At 45.0% G+C, this 19,519-nt stretch overlaps 1 protein-coding gene across 2 annotated transcripts in view; it reads left to right on the forward strand.

The window, feature by feature from the left end:
• The window catches only part of LOC137627869 (adenylate cyclase type 2-like), a 139,099-nt gene that overhangs the window by 68,670 nt on the left and 50,910 nt on the right, over window positions 1-19,519 (forward strand). For both annotated transcript variants that reach the window (XM_068359302.1, XM_068359303.1), the window contains 4 exons: window positions 5,540-5,650; window positions 14,270-14,439; window positions 14,929-15,178; window positions 15,802-15,954. In XM_068359302.1, coding sequence (XP_068215403.1) covers window positions 5,540-5,650; window positions 14,270-14,439; window positions 14,929-15,178; window positions 15,802-15,954 — 684 coding nt within the window. The remainder of the gene's footprint in view (window positions 1-5,539; window positions 5,651-14,269; window positions 14,440-14,928; window positions 15,179-15,801; window positions 15,955-19,519) is intronic.

Genomic DNA, 19,519 nt, shown 5'->3' on the forward strand with positions numbered 1-19,519 from the left:
GTTCACGAGAGAGTACACTCATAGAGACTCCTCTTCGGAGGTTTCTTCTGTTGCGGTTGCTGTTGGCCTCCCTCGCCGTAGGCCCACCGTCTGCCTCATCGTAAGGGCCTCTCATCTCCCTATAAGGGTTCTTGAGGCGCCTTTTTGGATCTCCGTTTGCAGCCTACAACTCCTTTTTCTCGATCTTCCGCCTTGGTGCAGATGGACAGCAGTCTGATCTCGTCTTCCGACAGGCAACGGTCTTCCCGACGGACAACGGTCTTCCCGACGGACAGCGGTCTTCCGACGGACATCAGTCTCCCGGCGGACAACGATCCCTTCGGGCAAAGGGTTGCCCCCACGGGGGTTCTTCCCTTGCGTGTCAGGGTTTCCCTGCGCGCCCATTCTGCTGTGTTCTTTCCTGCTCCTGCTCAAGTGTTAACACACAGGCGCTCTTCTGCTCATCAGCGCTCTCCTGTTCGTCAGCGCTTTCAAGATGATCATCCCTGCTGTTCCTGTTGGTTCCTGTTACGCGCCCTGTGCGCCCACGTTCGCCCTCACGATCTAGAACTTCGGTTCAGGTCGGGGTCAAGGACTCTTCTTCTATGCACAGGCTTCCACGCGTAGCCTTCTGCTCGTCAGCGATCATCAGCTCGCCAGCGATCATCAGCTCGCCAGCGATCATCAGCTCGCCAGCGATCATCAGCTCGCCAGCGATCACCTGTCTCTCGGCGATCTCCGGATCGCCCGCGTGTGTTACAGCCGGCACGCCAACGTTCTCCAACACTTCTGAAGGAACATGGTTCGCCAGCTACTAGCTCACCTGCGCATGCTGATCGCCATCGCGCGACCCTCAACTGCGGATGCTGATCGCCATCGCGCGACCCTCAACTGCGGATGCTGATCGCCATCGCGCGACCCTCAACTGCAGATGCTGATCGCCATCGCGCGACCCTCAACTGCGGATGGGGGGGGGGGGGGGGGGGGGCTTTCCGTTCGAGATTTCTCCATCGGACAAGGGGTGACTGCTTACCTCTTCCTCTGGGAGCTTACCAGGTTCTTTCCCTCCTCGGTTACGGCCCGAAGTTTGGTTCAAGGAAGCTACAGGAAGATCAGGGGTACTTTCTTCCTCTCGAGCTCAGGCACCTTGGCCTTTCGTCGTTAAGTATCTAACTTGCGGACAAGCTCGATGTTGTACCATCTGGACGCGCTGACTGAGGGCTTCCTTCGGGTGTCTCATCTGTGGAGGTCGACGACCTCAGACACCCTTCCATCCTTGAGAAGAGTTTGTTTGTGCCCAAGGACAGAAACTTAGACAGCTGCTGTGCGGAGGAAATCGACTTCCGGTTTCACTCCTCCAAGGCGCTTCTTCCAGACTCTGCAGGGCTCCAGCGCCCTTTTCTTTCAACCACGTCGGCCTAAGTTATCGGCTACGACAACTGGGACAAGGTGTCCAATTGCAGTTTCCTCCTGTCAGGAACAGATGGCACAGGAGACTCCCCCGGGGGGGCATAGTCCTAAAAGGAGTTCACAAACTCTAGGATTGCAGGTTTTTCGCTGGAAGGATGCTTAAGGTTACTCATCCGAATGACAGCTTCCCGATGCCCATTCCCGCACAATCTCTGTGATTAGCCAAGGATATCGCGCCTGCTGTCTCTGTCAGCGAATTCAGTGTCTCTGAACCTCTATGCCATAGTGTCAGCAGAGTTGCCCGGTTGGGCAGAATGATCCATACCTTAGGCGAAGGTCTTCCTTAGGATCATCGACGGCTTCACCCCCGGCCCCCTCAGTCGATCCTTTCTTGTAAGGAAGGATCTGAGAGGGGATGTCCGTAGACAACCTCTCAGCCCTGATCAAGTTTGTCGAACAAACTTCGGCCAGCGTAGACCAGCAGAATCGATCAGACTGGTAACGGGGCGACAGGACCCCTTAAACCCTGGATCGGAAGGACGGGTACTTTCAGTTTCCATTCCATCCATCTTCCAGGGTGCTCGTCGAATTCAGCCTAGACTGCAAGTATTCCTGCTTATGATGCAGTGTGGCTATCCCGCCGTGGCATAGCAGGTTTGTTTCCCCAGAGAACTCTCCCTGCCTTCCTCTTGGCCGCTCAGGTGCAGGCTTCCGCCTCCTCTGCTGTTTGGAGGGCTGGTCAACTCCGGTAGGCTCGGGTTCGACCTTCTTCAGCACCGGGACAAGCTTCCGGATGCTTACCATGAGTATGGGCTCATGGTATTTTGCATGGAGCCTTCTCTTCCTCTGCCTCAACATCTGGAGTATCTGGCCATGATATTGAGTGAACGGGCCTTACCACGTTGGAAACCCCGCTTCTCGTCCGTCCAGCGAGGTTATGCAACGTCGGTACTTGGATGGGTGACCACCTGGGGACACCAGATTCTGTTACCACATCCTCCGAGCCTTCCTTTCGGTTGACTGTGGCAAGACGGAGGAGAGTCGCAGTACCTGTCCTCAGTCAAGCAGAGCTTTCAGCCCTACCTTGGAACATTTCCTAGTTCTCCTTTCCTCATTGACCCGTCTATAGTCCGAACGGTCGCCTCAGGATAAGTTCCATGTGGGGCGATCCAAGTTCCGGTGGCTTCAGGCAATGTTTAACCGGACTCCCTGGCCCTATGGGACCAGCGGAACTATTAGACCTGCAATGGGTGTTGACCTATGGAGCCTCTTGATGGTAGTGGATATTCTCGTCCCTTCCCCACATTCTTGATGCGGTTCTCGGACTCGTCAAAGGAAAGGGGGGGGGGGGGCATGTTCCGGTCCAGGCCTATGGTCAAGACCTGAAGGATACCTCTCCATCATTCAGGCAGGCTTAGGGGCCTTAGTCTGGCCCCTCTACAGATCCTACAGCTCCTGCCGAGTCGCCCCGTGCCCGTCGACTTCATGATTCTGGCGTATTCTAATCAGCAGGGGACGCATTTTCACACCTTCACATCTTGCAGTAGAGATACCGGGATGATTGAGATTCTCTCAATACCACCATCGGCTCTCTCGTTCCAGGCAGGGGAATGTTCTCTCAGACTATCCGAGCAGAGCCTCGTAGAGAGAGTGTACCTGGGGGTCTTTGACCTTGGGTAACCAGCAAGTGCTGGTCTGGGGGACCTGATCGCGACACCTTGGAACCTCAAGCTTCCGCTATTTTCTCCCCCAGTCTCAGACCCCGAGACTCTGGCAAGATGCATTCCGGTGATGGTGGGACAACTTCGACGCCTTCGTCTTCCCTCCTTTTTGTCTGTGGACAATGGGCCTCAACAAGACCAGGTTGTCTGTCAACCTTTCAATGGGAGAGCTCCACTGGGACTATGCGCAGAACGGTTTCTGGACCCTCTGCTTCCCCTGACGGAACTCCCGGGAGAGCTTCTCCCACGGCGCAAACTACTCAAGCATCCACACTGCGACATCTCTCCCGAACCGGGGCGTCGCTTCGGCTTCATGCCTGGAGACACTACGCTTCCTCCTCAAGAGGAGACAACCCGCTACAGTCGCGGTACGGAGGTCGCGTCATCTGCGATAGTCATCCACAGGGGTCTCCCAGGCAAAGTGAAGAGTCTAAGGTGGTTGGTGCCGTGGGTCTTATTGCCTTTGGGCGGGAGGAAACTCCTTTCCGCTCTCGGCAATGAAGCCTGTCGCTCAGCCTTTCCCTGACCTTCAGGCTTAAAGGAATAACTTTTTCCTGCCCGCTGGACCTATCCTCGCTCATGCGAAGCTACGATCGTCCCTGCCCTAGTCGGAGGAAGACCTCCAACTTGGAGCATGGCTCGGACTTTTAGTCCTTTAAGAGATCTTCTCAAGACCCTTTACGACAGGCCTCGGATTGTATTCCGCCTTGGGTCTCCTGCTCACTCTGGCCACGGCCAGTGTGTAAGCAATCTTCTTGGTCTCTTACGACTTCCCCCTTTCTAAGGAAGAGGGGAAGGCAACATTCAGGCTCGCTCCTGAGTTGTTGGCTAGACTCAGAATCTGGGGGTCCCGGCCCTTCGGTCCGATTCATTCAAGATTTCGAGTCTCCATTCTGTATCTGATGTCCCAAGACCTTCTCTTTCTTGCCAGTAAAGGAATCGAGAGGTTAGCGCTGGGAACAGCTGCAGTTTGTCCTCAGTTGTAGCCGATTTGGGAGCACAAGGAGGACATGGGGGGAGAGTCACCAGTATACCTCTTCAGCCCGGACTCAAGGACATTCATCTCGACCTGTCTCCAGACCCTCCCCCGTCACGTCGCCCTACAGCACAATGTTGGATACATCGCAACGTCCCTCGCCTTCGAGTAATACTACTCTGTGACGCAGGTGCTACAAGCTGGAGTCTGGAAGCGTCTAATGACCTTCGCAGCCCGCTTCCTACAGGGCGTGACCCACAGGAGTCTCGATACGTTTTCTATCGCTCTGTGGTGGCTACACAACAGCTGGTCTAACCTCAGGCTCCTTTTTGGACAGGTAGCAGAAGGTTGAGGGCATTGTTATCAGGTTTTAGTCTGCACGAATGAAAGAAGTATGTCTGGCCCTTACTTCTTTCTTCATCATCCCCTCTACGGGGAAGCAGCATCCTGGTCTCTGCATAGCTGACCTCGAACCTCTGCAGGTAAACCATGCTTCCTTGTGTTCCGAGTATTGAGTCAATACTGTCGCGTCCCCCATACCCTGACGAGGTGGTATTGGGAACGTCCTAACCCAGAGTTCCTTCTGGAACTCCAGGTCAACTGCCTAGGACGGGTCACACTTCTTCCTTCACACACAAGCTTACGTAGGCCACATGGTTCCTTGCGGAGCAAGGAACTTGTGAGGTGCAGGGACTCCTTTTCTCGAGTGCGACTCACTCGGATTCTGAGTCCACGGGTAAAGCCAAAGCCAGTATGGCTGGGGACTTTCCACCCTTCCTAAGGGGTAAGTACCCTTTGTAAATAGCGTGGTTTGTATTTTGGTTACGGAACAAATGACAAATTCGAAGATAATTTGTATTTTTCCTAACCATACAAACCTTAGCTATTTACACATATTTGCCCGCCAGCCCTGTCCCCCAAGACAAGTCCTACCTCTAAGTGAAAGTGAGTATTCTCCTGTGTGTGAGGGGGAGGAGGGGTAGCTAGCTACCACTCCCCTACCCCCCCGCTAACTAGCGCGGGGGTAATACACCCTCGTTAAATTCTAATGGCTCGCCATTTCAGCTACGCTAAAAGGTAACCCTTTGTAAATAGCTAAGGTTTGTATGGTTAGGAAAAATACAAATTATCTTCGAATTTGTCATTATAGTACCGTAGTTATGAAGATTCTAATCACAGAGAATATCAGGTCCAAAATCCTATTATGCTGAAACTTTGGTTATTTTATAAATACCATTATACATTTTTTCTTATTCATTAGTTCAGATGGTGTATACAGTATATCTACCTTCAGAAAGGTATCCACAATTAGATAGATTTTTCAATTGAGTTGCTTTTAACGTGCTCAAATTACTCAGTTATTCGGGAGACCATCTGTGAGGGATTTCTGACAGTGAGATAAGATTATAATTTCCTTTTAGTTTAATGAACCTTCCATTTTATTTTATTTCAGGTAGTGCCCACCGATCCCACTGCCATTTCCGAAAGTGAATTGTTGCTGCCTTTGGAAAACCTTACAAAATTGCAGACTGATAAGATTATTCAAGAAATTGAGAACACACAAGTAAGTGGCCCATGGTTTATGTCAGACTGTACAGTAATAGGTGAACATTTATCCAGTACAGTAGACCCGTCGTCGGCGCCCACTCGTGTCCGAGTATTGGGTTCTGTCGTTAGCCATCAGCCTCCTATAGAGATGAAGAAGGGTGGAGGAAACGACAGAATGCCAGTAGCTGGGTATATTGTTTTAGGTGGTCATGGCTTTGCAACGGCCACGCACACACACTTGGCCCACACCGTTTGCACCGCGGCTCAAGAAATATGAGACAGGCGGCTTCTCCGATGTTGGTTGCATCGGGCTGCCGGGTTCTTGTTATGTCAAGGCCCGCCTTGTTGCCTGCCCGACAGGCATGGCCTTCTTCCGCCGGCGCTGGGAAGCTCCGCCGTTGGGGTCTTGTTTGGTTTGATTTTGGAGTTTTCCTTCTCCTAGCCTTTGCCGATCTTAAATAAAGGAGAAGGCCTATAGGGGTCCAGTCTTGGTCTGGTCTCTCAGAACTGGCCTTAGCGATGGGGTAGTTTATCCACCCTGGCAGGCTCAACCATACCACAGTAGACCCGTGAGGCATGCTAATATACCAAACTGCAGGAACGGCAATTCTTGAAATGGGGTAACTGGGACATGCATATACAAGTTAGAAAAAACTCATGAAGCTCAAATACATATTTCTTTAATTTTTCAAAGATATTTAGTGAACAAAACATTCTAAGTTGGGGCAGATGGCTTTGTAAACAAACAATAGACTGAGGCAGAATCTGTATGACCACATTATTTCACTTTCCAACACTACAAAAATCACTCGATTAGATTAACATGGAGCATTCTACTAGTGGGATGCTAATTTTGCTCCCTTGATTGTAGTGCAATACAGTAGACCCGTGAGGCATATCCTAATATACCAAACTGCAGGAATGGCAATTCTTGAAATGGGGTAACTGGGACATGCATATACAAGTTAGAAAAAACTCATGAAGCTCAAATACATATTTCTTAAATTTTTCAAAGATATTTAGTGAACAAAACATTTTAAGTTGGGGCAGATGGCTTTATAAACAAACAATAGACTAAGGCAGAATCTGTTTGACCACATTATTTCACTTTCCAACCCTGCAGAAATCATGTGATTAGATTAACATGGAGCATTCTACTAGTGGGATGCTAATTTTGCTCCCTTGATTGTAGTGTATCTGATAAAGTTCTTGTGCCTGAGAATATGTACAGTTATTTTGTTTGTACATTTTTTATATGGAAAAAGGGTTCAACTTTGCTAATAGCATTTGCCACAGCATATCTTTTACAGGTTACTGTAATTGATATATAATCTATTTATTCTGTGATAATCTGTAATAAAAAAGTAGACAAAATCTATATACTGTACAGTACTATCATCACTATCACCATTTTGGTCTTTACATTATAATACCCCTTTTTAAATATTTAACTTAGCCGGTGAATATATAGCTGCAACTCTGTTGCTCGACAGACAAAATCTACGGAAAAAACTCGCCAGCGATCGCTACACAGGTTGCAGGTGTGCCCAACAGCGCCATCTGTCGACCAGATACCCAGCTCTTATGTAAACAAAGACTCAATTTTCTCTCTGTCGACGTGTCGACAAGACGTACTTTACTCGCTGTTGCTAAACTGGAGTTTTTCACATCATATTGGTGAAGTACTATATTCTGGTTTTGAGCTTTCGCAATGCAGGTGTTTTATCTTCATCTTAAATCTTGAACTCGTTTTGGATAGATTTAATTATGGTGACAAAGAGAGTATGGACTTTCTTTCACTTTTAAATGGCCGACCCTTCCCTTAGACGGAAGTGTGTTTAGGCTTTTAGTAATTATCTTATCACGTTATATATTATTTATAGATTTTCCTCTATATATTTTATATCTCTCCGCCTTTATTAGGCCTCTTCGATTAACTTTCCATTTATTATAAACATATAAAAAAATAAAGTTTAATGTTTTGTTTATATGCGACCTTTCCTGAGAGTAGGCGGTCCTAACTTGGAAACCGAAGTTAATCAACGTTGAGCCCTTTATATCGTAAATAGCTTTTAAAGAGCTAAGGATTTAAAACTTTTTAAATGTAATATTTTATGAAAGAATTTCTTTGATAGTCTTCGTACTGTTTTCAAAGATGAACTAACGTTTAGTTTATTTATGCTACGCAGTTGTTGACGTTCAGGACGTTCAACATGCGCTCTATCGTTACGATAGAGAGAGAGTGTATCACGGTTTCACTTTGCAGTAAGAGTAAATCGATTCTGACGTTTTGTTCATTCTTTCTTAGCTTAAATGTTTTAAATTCTATTTTAAAGGAACTTTTTATTTGAAAAACCTTTCAGTTTTTTCCTTTAGTCAAATAACATGTTTTTTTGACGAAATATAATTGGGCTCTTCTCTTAGGTGCGAAATCAAGAGAGAAAGAGAGAGAGAGATAGAGACGGAGGGAGAGAGAGGAGAGAAAACGTTCCGTTCAAGCGGGTAACGTTGTTCTCGAGTTACTCTCGTCCCTAGTCTCCGTACGGGGAGGAAGGATAAAACGTTTTTAGTTTTTTATTCTCGTCCCCAGGCTATGTGCGGTGAGAGATTGAAAACGTAGTTTATATGAACTAGTGTTTAGTCTCTTTCCCAGCCACTGAATTTTTTATCTTAAAATATGTTTTCTGTTTTTTGCTGGTATTAATGAGCTTGCATTATACGACTGATTTCACAATTACTACCTTTTAATGAAGGGTAGAATTGCGTGTTTCAGGTAGAAATCAGTAAAAGTTTCGATTTCAGTGAAATAAGTGCAAAACAGAAAATCGAAGTGATAAAGTGATATGCGCAAAGTGTTACAGTGTTGCGTCCGAGGGTTCGTCTGTTCGTGCCTGTCGTTCACCTAGTCCGGGACCTCTTGTATGCTCCCAAGCCCAGGGGAGAAGTAATGTCGAACGACTTATGAGTTCGAGAGGCCTTGATCAACGAACAGACGTTTCCCTCTATGGTATCGGGTGTATCTTACCAAGATCTCCCCTACCATAAGACGAGAGAGACGTTTTTTCTCCTCGTCATCCGAAGGCTTTTCGCATAAGAAACCTGTCACAAGGTTTCGAAGCCCTTAAGCGAAAGTCAGTCCTTTCAGGACAGGTCCAGCATCCTGGTTACAGCCATTAGGACAGCTCTGACCCTATGCAGTCATCGGATAACTGCTCGCCGCCTAACAAAAGCGTAACACAGACTCCGAGAGTCTTTTTTGTTGGCAAGTGTTGCGGTCACAGACGTTACCCTCGTCTCTTACCACAACCATTTCCGTTGATCCTTAATGGGTTGTATGGCAAGACATGCAGAATATGCTTGCCTCCCTTATGGAAGACTATTCTGCCGATTAGTCCGTTGAGTCTAGCCGTTTATCTCATCGATATCCTGGCTTTCAGCCAACCTAACGTTCCTTTGTGCTTACTGTTGACGTTGGCGTAGCTAAGTCACGCCAGTCAGGTTGTTTAGAACCACACGATGCGGTCGTGTGGATTTTCAGCCGCATTTGGACGTTAGGCCACTTGCTGATGCTCCTGTTGACGTTCAAGACGTTCGCTAACAATCGGAGTTGACTTGTTTTGACGCTGTGCGTCAACCTCCGCATTCTAGAGTTGTTTTGACTGCTCAGTCTAGGCAGTCAAAGCAGTCTCGAGTGGACGCTGTGCGTCCTCACGCACCTGTTGTGGTTGACAGTTCAGTTGTTGACAGTTCACAGACTGTCAAGCAGTTACATGACGTTGCGTTCTGGTCCGCTACTAATGCACCAGTGAGTGTGGACTCTGCTTGTAAAGCATTGCCACCACGGTAGGTCTCTCCCTTGCTTGAGTCTCAGCTTTTATCGGACAAGGTTCCTGTAGATGAGGAAGTTGCTGTTCCCCCTCCTACTGATATTCCCTTGAGGACTCTGTCAGATGGAGAGGAGCCTAAAGCTGCTTAGCCCCCTATGGACTTTAATTAAATCATGATGATTTTTTTTAAGGATCTTTGTCCGGATCTTTTTGTAACTGCTGCTCCTCGTTCGCCTAAACGTCAGAGCTTACACTAGGCCTAGCTACTTCGAAGCCGTTGTTTTTAAGCTAGTGCTCTCTCGCTCTCCTAGAGAGCTTTACGTTGGCTAGGCGACTGGTTTATCACCAGGAGGAGTTTGAGGGATACAGCCTTTGCTTTCCCTTCTTTTAAACTGGCTTATAGAGCGAGAGTCTGATATGACACGAGAGAAGTTCTCGGCTTGGGAGTTCATGCCTCTGCCCAGATAGACTTCTCAAATCTCGTAGACTCTCCCTGGCGCCTGGCCAGGAGACGCTCCAAGTTTTTTACAGGTCAACTTCACAGCTATTTTCGAGCCTTTGAAGTTTTGCTGTACAATTATGTCATGCATAAACAAGGCTTTCAGGGATGGAAAGCGGTACCGCCTCAGTCGCTAACCCGTCTGTTGCCGCACCTGCTCCCGTAGACCCTAAATGGGCTTTGCTGCAAGACATGCAGTCCAAGCTTGCGTCCTTGATAGAGGACTTTAATGCGGAGAAGGTTGCTACCGAACCTTCTGGCCAACAACCTTCCAACCGGTCGGTTGTGCGCCCTGTTGACGCTGAGGTAACCTTCTCGCGTCTGCCAGTTGAGGTGGTTCCTCCACCGATGCGACCCAGTGTGGGTTGCCAGCCGCACGTTGACGTTAAGCGACGCTCGGAGGTGGTTGTTGACGTTCAGGACGTTCAACAACCAGCAGAGGTGACTTGTTGTGACGCAGTGCGTCAACCTCAGCAACCCGGTAGGGTGTTGACTGCACAACCCAGACGGTCTAGACAGTCTCGGGTTGACGCTGTGCTTCCTCGCGCACCCATGGTTGTTGACAGTTCACAGACTGTGCAGCAGTTCCATGATGTTGCGTCTGGCTCCGTCACGCATGCACCAGTGCGACCGGACTCAGCGAGCCAGACGTTGCCCACTCCGTTGCTGTTTCCTCATCAGTTTTCGGATGAGGAACCCTCTGATGAGGACGTTGCTGAACAACAAGACGATCAGCCCCCAGAATAGATCAAGCCCTGCTATCCATCCAGAAGATACTGAAGAAGGAACGCTGCTCAGTCAGGCTGTGGATGAGTCTGGTAGGGACGCTGTCATCCGTGGAACAATTTGTGTCACTAGGAAGACTACACCTCCGTCCTCTTCAATACCATCTAGCTTTTCACTGGAAAAGGACAAGACGCTAGAAGCGGTTTCGATCCCGGTTTCCGAAAAGATAAAGTCTTGTCTGACTTGGTGGAAGGACAATATCAACCTAAGAGAGGGTCTTCCCCTGGCTGTTCAGACTCCCAACCACGTTCTCTTCTCGGACGCATCGGACGTGGGCTGGGGCGCGACACTAGACGGTCGGGAATGCTCAGGACTGTGGAACTCGAGTCAGAGGAGCATGCATATCAACTGCAAGGAGCTGTTGGCAGTACATCTGGCCTTGAAAAGCTTCAAGTCTCTCCTTCGAGGCAAAGTGGTGGAAGTTAACTCGGACAACACCACGGCCTTGGCGTACATCTCCAAACAAGGAGGTACCCACTCACTGACGTTGTACGAGATCGCAAGGGACCTGCTCATCTGGTCAAAAGGTCAAGACATCTCCCTAGTAACGAGGTTCATCCAAGGCGACTTGAACGTCATAGCAGATTGTCTCAGTCGGAAAGGGCAAGTAATTCCAACCGAATGGACCCTCCACAAGGATGTGTGCAAGAGACTTTGGGCCACTTGGGGTAAACCATCCATAGATCTCTTTGCAACCTCGCTGACCAAGAGGCTCCCAATATATTGCTCTCCAGTCCCGGACCCAGCAGCAATACATATAGATGCTTTCCTCCTAGATTGGTCACATCTGGATCTCTTCGCATTCCCACCGTTCAAGATTGTCAACAAGGTACTGCAGAAGTTCGCCTCTCACGAAGGGACAAGGTTGACGTTAGTTGCTTCCCTCTGGCCCGCGAGAGAATGGTTCACCGAGATACTTCGATGGTTAGTAGACGTTCCCAGTAGTCTTCCTCTAAGGGTAGACCTTCTACGTCAGCCACACGTAAAGAAGGTACTCCAAAGCCTCCACGCTCTTCGTCTGACTGCCTTCAGACTATCGAAAGACTCGAGAGCTAGAGGCTTTTCGAAGGAAGCAGCCAGTGCGATTGCTAGAGCAAGGAGAGCGTCTTCCATTAGAGTCTACCAATCGAAGTGGGAAGTCTTCCGAGACTGGTGCAAGTCAGTTTCTGTATCCTCGACCAGTACCTCTGTAGCTCAAATAGCTGATTTTCTCTTATACCTGAGAAAAGGACGATCCCTTTCAGCTCCCACTATCAAGGGCTACAGAAGCATGTTGGCATTGGTCTTCCGGCATAGAGGCTTAGATCTTTCCAAACATAAAGATCTGCAAGACCTCCTTAAGTCTTTTGAGACCACCAAGGAGCGTCGTTTGGCTACCCCTGGATGGAATTTAGACCTGGTACTAAGATTCTTCATGTCAGACAGGTTGGAGCCGTTACAATCAGCCTCCCTGAAAGATCTCACTCTTAAGACTCTTTTCCTGGTATGCTTAGCCTCGGCTAAAAGAGTCAGTGAGATTCATGCCTTCAGCAAGAACATCGGATTTTCGTCGGAAAAAGCCACTTGTTCGCTGCAACTTGGTTTTCTAGCCAAAAATGAGCTGCCTTCTCGGCCTTGGCCTAAATCTTTCGATATTCCCAGCTTATCGGAGATCGTAGGCAATGAACTAGAAAGAGTCTTATGCCCTGTTAGAGCTCTTAAGTTCTATTTAAAGCGTACTAAACCTTTACGAGGCCAATCTGAAGCTTTATGGTGTTCAGTTAAGAAACCATCCTTGCCTATGTCAAAGAATGCTTGGTCAGACTTTATCAGATTGTTAATACGAGAAGCTCATTCACATCTGAGTGAGGAAGACCGAACTTTGCTCAAGGTGAAGACGCACGAAGTTAGAGCTGTAACAACTTCCGTGGCCTTTAAGCAAAATATATCTCTGCAAAGTATAATGGACGCAACCTATTGGAGAAGCAAGTCAGTGTTCGCGTCATTTTACTTGAAAGATGTCCAGTCTCTTTACGAGAACTGCTACACACTTGGACCATTCGTAGCAGCGAGTGCAGTAGTGGGTGAGGGCTCAACCACTACAATTCCCTAATTCCTTATCCTTTTAATCTGTCTCTTGAAATGTTGTTTTTTTTTTTATGGGTTGTCCGGAAGGCTAAGAAGCCTTTCGCATCCTGGTTGATTTGGCGGGTGGTCAAAGTCATTTCTTGAGAGCGCCTAGATTAGGGGTTTGATGAGGTCCTGTTGTATGGGTTGCAACCCTTGATACTTCAGCTCCTAGGGGTCGATCAGCATCCTAAGAGGATCGCGAGGCTCCGTAAGGAAGACGTACTTAAAAGGCAGAGTAATTGTTCAAGTCGGCTTCCTTACCAGGTACCTATTTATTTTGTTTTTGTTATTTTGATAACTTCTAAAATGAAATAAAAAACTCTTAGCTCATAAAATGTAAACATATATTACTGGTCTCTACCCACCATCCTGGGTGTGAATCAGCTATATATTCACCGGCTAAGTTAAATATTTAAAAATGATATTTTAATTATAAAATAAATTTTTGAATATACTTACCCGGTGAATATATAAATTAAATGACCCTCCCTTCCTCCCCAATAGAGACGCAGTGGGACGAGGAGAAAATTGAGTCTTTGTTTACATAAGAGCTGGGTATCTGGTCGACAGATGGCGCTGTTGGGCACACCCGCAACCTGTGTAGCGATCGCTGGCGAGTTTTTTCCGTAGATTTTGTCTGTCGAGCAACAGAGTTGCAGCTATATAATCACCGGGTAAGTATATTCAAAAATTTATTTTATAATTAAAATATCATATTTCATAAAGAAACATGAAATAAATTCTACTCTTCTGTCTTGTGCAATGTCTGTAAATTTTCATGTGGTCTAGTTCTTCATGCACTATATTGGACTACAATATACCAATTTTAGAATTCTCTATTAGTCTCAATCATACTACAGTAATTCCAAGTCTACGACATATGATTTTTTTTTATTTCTCTACTCACCCATTGTGCAATTATCTCATTTATTGAAATGTCTTTATTTCTACTCTCTGTAACCACACTTTTTCTGCAACTTCATTATTTGGTATACAATCTTCCCATTTCATGACAGGTAGCTGATATGGCCTTGCAGGCTATTCAGTGCCAAAGTACAACCTCATAATAAGGGGGCCAATGAATGTTGTAAAGAAATGCATATAATGCACCACTACCCCCCAAGAATCCTATCATATTTAGTCAAACTTTTTCAAGAGTATGCTCGGACTCTTTGTCTGTGACATACAGTAGCAAAGTTCATATAAATGCAGTATAGATTTGTTCTCTGTGTACTAATAAGGGACTTTTCCATACTGCCCTCCCACTTTCTATCACTCCAAAATGCAAATCGATTGCCAGATTTTTTACATCAGGACTATTTTGTTTTTTTGCATGAATAAAGGATCTTATATTCGTATAGTCTAATTTATGCTCAAATCTCTTTCTAACAGATATATGCCTTTATTGTTTCAGCTATGGTTCTGGATTTTCCTTGTTTCTGTCGGAGTTATTGCGGTTTTCCCAAGGGTAGGAGCATGTACAAAACTTATTGTTATGCTGACCATATCTGCTACACATGCACAAGGACTCTTCTTTTACCAAGACAACATACTCATTATGTGGCTGATGTCCATTTATGAAAGGTGAATAAAGTTTGATCGATTTACCATGACTAGATCGCATTTCGTATACTGTTGAATGTAATTACGATATTAGTGAATTTTACATTTATAGGACCATTTGAAAGTGATTAACCCTTTTACTCCCAGACTATTTGGAACTTTCCAACCCTTAACCCCTAGGGGTTATTTTTTTTTTAAGAACATTTTGCAGTATATTTTTTTTTAATTGCTCTAACAGCCTTAATTTTTGTCATAGAGAGGTCAGGTTGGTCTCATTCTCTTGGAAAATGCCTGAAGTTTCTCAAAAAATTATCAAAAATATGCAAATAAAAATGTAAATAGCAGTTTTTTGCAAGGACGTACCGTTACGTCCATGGGGTAAAGGGATGAGTTTTGTGAAATGTACCAGTACGTCCTTTGGGGGTAAAAGGGTTAATGTTTTGACACCAACTACAAATTTAATAAATGCTAAGTATTATAATAATTCCAGTTGGTTTTTCGGATCCTCAGGTTGCCTGGCATTGCATGGTGGGGAATCATTACAGTGCAGGTGCTAGCTCTGGTTGGCATACTAGGTGTACTGGGAGGACAAAGTGAAGCCAGAGCTAGGACTCATTATACATGGGCTTCCAAAGTTTCTGTTGAGCAGGAAGAAATGGAAACTACCAGGGGTATCAACAGGCTCCTTCTAGAGAATATCCTTCCTGCTTATCTTGCCCATAGATTCCTCGAAGGTTCTAATGAAAATGAACCTCCTCAGGTTTGTTGGGTCTTAAGTTCCTGAATTTTATTTTGTATTCAACCTAATATACAGTAATTGTAGTGGTATTAAATTTCACAAAACATTTACCTAATATTTTCATACTGAACCTTGTAAATGAGAACACTATTATTACAGAAATTTATGTTTTAGTTAGCAAGTTCCAGCTACTCTAAAGTTGGCTTTCCTGTTCAAAATAAAAGTATCCAAGTAGCACAAGATAAAAGCCTATAATGATTCATAATAAATTCAAATTTGAATAGTACCGTACTGCGTTTTTGGGTTCTTAGTAAATACAATATTTGTCAACTTGTTTTACTTGCTGTCTTTTATTGATTGTCATAAACACTTTTACTTGCTTTTGTTTGATTGTCTTAAAAACTTTTACTCCTTTACCTACATTGTAATTTGCATAAAGGTATGCAGTAATCATAATTATTATGCAACATAAAATTTACAGTGAATGAGGTCTTTCTACTTTTAAATAATTCCATTCGTAGTCATTACTCTAAGTCTCATCTGTAGCTTATTGCATACTCTACCACTGTGCTAGAGTATGCAATAATAAATAACATAGTAGGTCTTCAAAATCAAGATGTTAAATGTATCCTTTGCCATTACAGCAACAAGAATTGTACCATGAGCGATACAGCAGTGTAGGCGTAATGTTTGCTTCCATCCCAAACTATAAAGAATTCTACGATGAGACTGACGTCAACAAACAGGGTCTTGAGTGTCTGCGATTGCTAAATGAAATCATATGCGACTATGATGAGGTAAGAGGCTCTTCCTAATTCTTTCAAATTTTATTAATTTAAGGAAACATAGTTACTCTACTTACGTGTGGTACTCATGTTTTTTTTTTTTTAAATCTTGCATTTTAAACTTCCAGAAAGGGATTTTCTTTTCTTTCATTTTTATTACATGATAGTATTATTAGTACTGTACTAAAAAGCAGTTCCTAAAATGGAATTTTTAAAATTTAGACTAAATCAAACTTCTTATTTAAGAGCAAGTAGCTTAGGAATATTTAAGGGGTTTTTACGAAGGAAAAATCTATTTCTGGGGAGAGACCTGTGACGCCCGGTGAAAAGTCCTTCTTTCTACCTTTTCTGATATAAATCTTCCACATATATCAGAGAAAAATAAAAGCATGGAATGCAGAGGTTACTACCCTCGCGCGAGCACCTCGTGAGTGTCATGTATACATCAGGGGCGTGTGAAAACCACTATTCACAGGCTGTCTTCCAATTAGATAACTCTTTCATCAATGGGAACAGAACAAAGGCCTCAGACATGTTCTTTCCCTCGTGTCTGTTTATAGTCTTCCATGTCAGTCTGTATCTGCAAATTTTCTCAGATTGTCAATCTATCGTCTTCTCTTTCTTTCCCTGCTTATTTTGTAATCTCTAGGGACTCATTCTGTGATTCTTAATGTCCATCTAGTATCTGTCATTCTCATTATATGTCCTGCCCATGTCTTTCTTGTTCTTACAAGTTGTTAGAATATCCTCTATTTTAGTTTGTCCTCGTATCCATGTTGCTCTTTTTCTGTCTTGAGTGTTATTCTTTCCATGGCTCTTTGAGTTGTAACTAGCTTATGTACTAAGACTTCAGTAAGGCTCCAAGTTTCTGATGCATAAGTTAATACTGGTAGGAAAATTTCATTCAATACTTTTCTTCTTAGAAATAGGGATACAGTATGTCTTCAGTGATACTGGAACAGTCATTGAATCATTAACATGGTAGTTGGTTAACGACAGGTGGTACAAAGGGAAGCCCCGCCCATTTGCCTATCATAGAAAAATTTGTTATTATGAGGATACTGTACAGACTTTTGTGAAGGGGCTACTTTGGGCATCCCCCTATGTAGTGTTGTGAGCTCAGAATTTAACTTGTCTTGCTCCGTGGTAGTTTCTCATCCTTAGAAGGGAGTTAATCATTTCAGTCTGAGTTTCACCCTACCTTTGCATGTATGATAGCAAAAATTACTTGGCTGGCAGGGTCATTTGGCGCCAATATTGTTCCCAGAGCTCCCCTTATGACAAAACCCCCAGTGTAGTGGTTTGTGTTGTGGTGGAAGGAGTCTTGTATTCTCCTCCTTGGAGGGACTTCAGTCATTATTGTTCCCCCAGACTATGAAATCTCTGTGAAGGAAGAATGGTTATCAAGCCAAAGGAGATTTCATCCTCTATTTCTCCTCTACCAATCTTTTCTGCCTCCTCCATTCCCTTCACCAGACATTTCTTTCTTGAGAAAATGACGATGGAGATAGTCTAGTGGAAAGGCCTATCACTGAAAACTCCTTGGGACTTTTAGTGATCGCTCTCTTTCATGAAGGAGGGTTATGGTACTCACCCTCTAACTGGTACCTTTGCGGTAACTCAAGTGAGCAAGAGCCAGTGTAACAGTTATGACTGTTGCACCAGGAGCTGCTGAGGGTTCCTACTCTAACCAAAAATCAGTATCATAGGCCATGGGAGGTTGGAAGTGTCTGGGGAGGTGGAAATGTATGCCCCCATCTTTCTTGTTAATATCAGGATATAGAAAATTGTTCCTTACTCTACTGTGGTTTCTGTGCCATACAGAACTCTCCTGGTGACCTGTAACTTTGGGGATTGGTTAGCGATCGTGAACCTGATGTTACAGCAACCGCTGTTTCATAACTTGCAGGTTAAGGGTCCTGTCTAGACTGATCTCTAACACTTTACAGTAGGCCACTGGGGTATTGTTCACTACTGCCTCTTGCTGATATGGAACTCGCACATCATCCAGTATAATCGTGAGCTTGGTGTAACAGCCACCACTTTTTCATCAGTTACAGGTGAAGTTACAATAGGCCAATAAGGGTACCTTTCATGTTATTGGTATTGTTTGTTACTTCTCTCTCCATTATGGAGTGTAGCAGACATAGTTCACATAGTGACCGGTACTTGTAGGGTCGGTTAGTGATCGTGAGCTTTGGGGTAACAGTTACTGCTGTTCACCTTCATGTCACTGCTGAGCTTGCTTACTGACCGGTACCTTCTTAGTTGGTCAGCAAGATGACACCGGTGTAACAGTGTTTTCTAATTTTCTTCATGCACTGGCATCAGGCGATCAGTCCTTATGCATAGAATACCAACTCCTAGGCAATTGAGGGTAAGAATATGCTATCTTTTGAAGCTCTTCTCTTCCCCTTTTGAGTCTGATGACTTCTCAGAAATCCAGGAAGGCCAGTAGGCTCTTCCCAACACTACCTCTGACAGGGGAACTGGACAACTGAATGATCCCTTTCACTGTGTTGTGAACTAGAATTGGGGCCCATGTGGCTGGGTTGACGACAGTATTCTGGTAGCCAAACTGGCTGGAGGTTCACTGCCTGGTGCTGAGGCCCAGGTATCTGGCTTGACTGCCCCAGTAGCTAGGCTAGATGGAGTTGCACGGGCCCGTTTAACAAGGTCTTGGTTTGGGTGGCTGGCTTAAATACCACAGAAGCCATGAGTTTGAGGAGTTGGGAACCTTCCTTCGCCTTTTCTATCTGGACCCCCATGCTGCTGTCAGGGTATCCCAAATTAAAGTTTTCTTTGGCTGGTTGGAATGACCTCTTCAGTGTCTTCCCAGGATGAGATCAAGACTATTCTTGCTCTTATTATAATAGGAGGATGTGATTGAGGAGAATTTGATCTTATGGTCAAGCAAAGGACGAATATCGGGGAATACTGTTCAACTGGATATTTTTTCCTTGTACTTGTATCAGTGAACTCAGAGGTGACACACCTGTTCTTGACCAATTAGAACTGCTGAAATGATCTTGGTAGCAAGAAAGAACTGTTGGCAAGGGGAGAAAAGGGAGTTTGCTCTCTCTTCTTCCTCCTTCTTCTTCCTCCTTACCCTTTATATTCTCTTCTTGAGAAACTTTCTTAAGAGGGAAAAAGCAGCAGTAGTAGCCATGAAGGAGGCTCCTATCTTCATCATTTCTGTCGTGATATAGGAAGCTGCTCTCCCTTTTCAGAGTGAGTAATGGCTTTCACCCTTCAACAGGCATCTTTAGGGGAGGTCGAGTCTTTTATATTTGGAATATATTTTTTCCAATTTAGTCTCGGTAATCCTGAATTTAAGAAAAAAAATATTTGTTAAAAGTAAACCATACGCTTGTTATTGGGTATTTGTTCTAGGAAATCTATAAATCTTTGTAGAACAAGGACTTTACAGTATAGTAATTACCTGGTAACCAATACAATATTACCTCGTAACCAGGGTCTGTGAACTCTAGTTAGTCCACATTATAGTTTCCTTCCTATAGCTCATGTCAAAATCATTACTGTACTGTACTTCTTTATAGGTAAAGAAACCCATTTT

The sequence above is a fragment of the Palaemon carinicauda genome, chromosome 35 (genome assembly GCF_036898095.1).
Source record: "Palaemon carinicauda isolate YSFRI2023 chromosome 35, ASM3689809v2, whole genome shotgun sequence".
NCBI classification, from domain to species: Eukaryota; Metazoa; Arthropoda; class Malacostraca; order Decapoda; family Palaemonidae; genus Palaemon; species Palaemon carinicauda.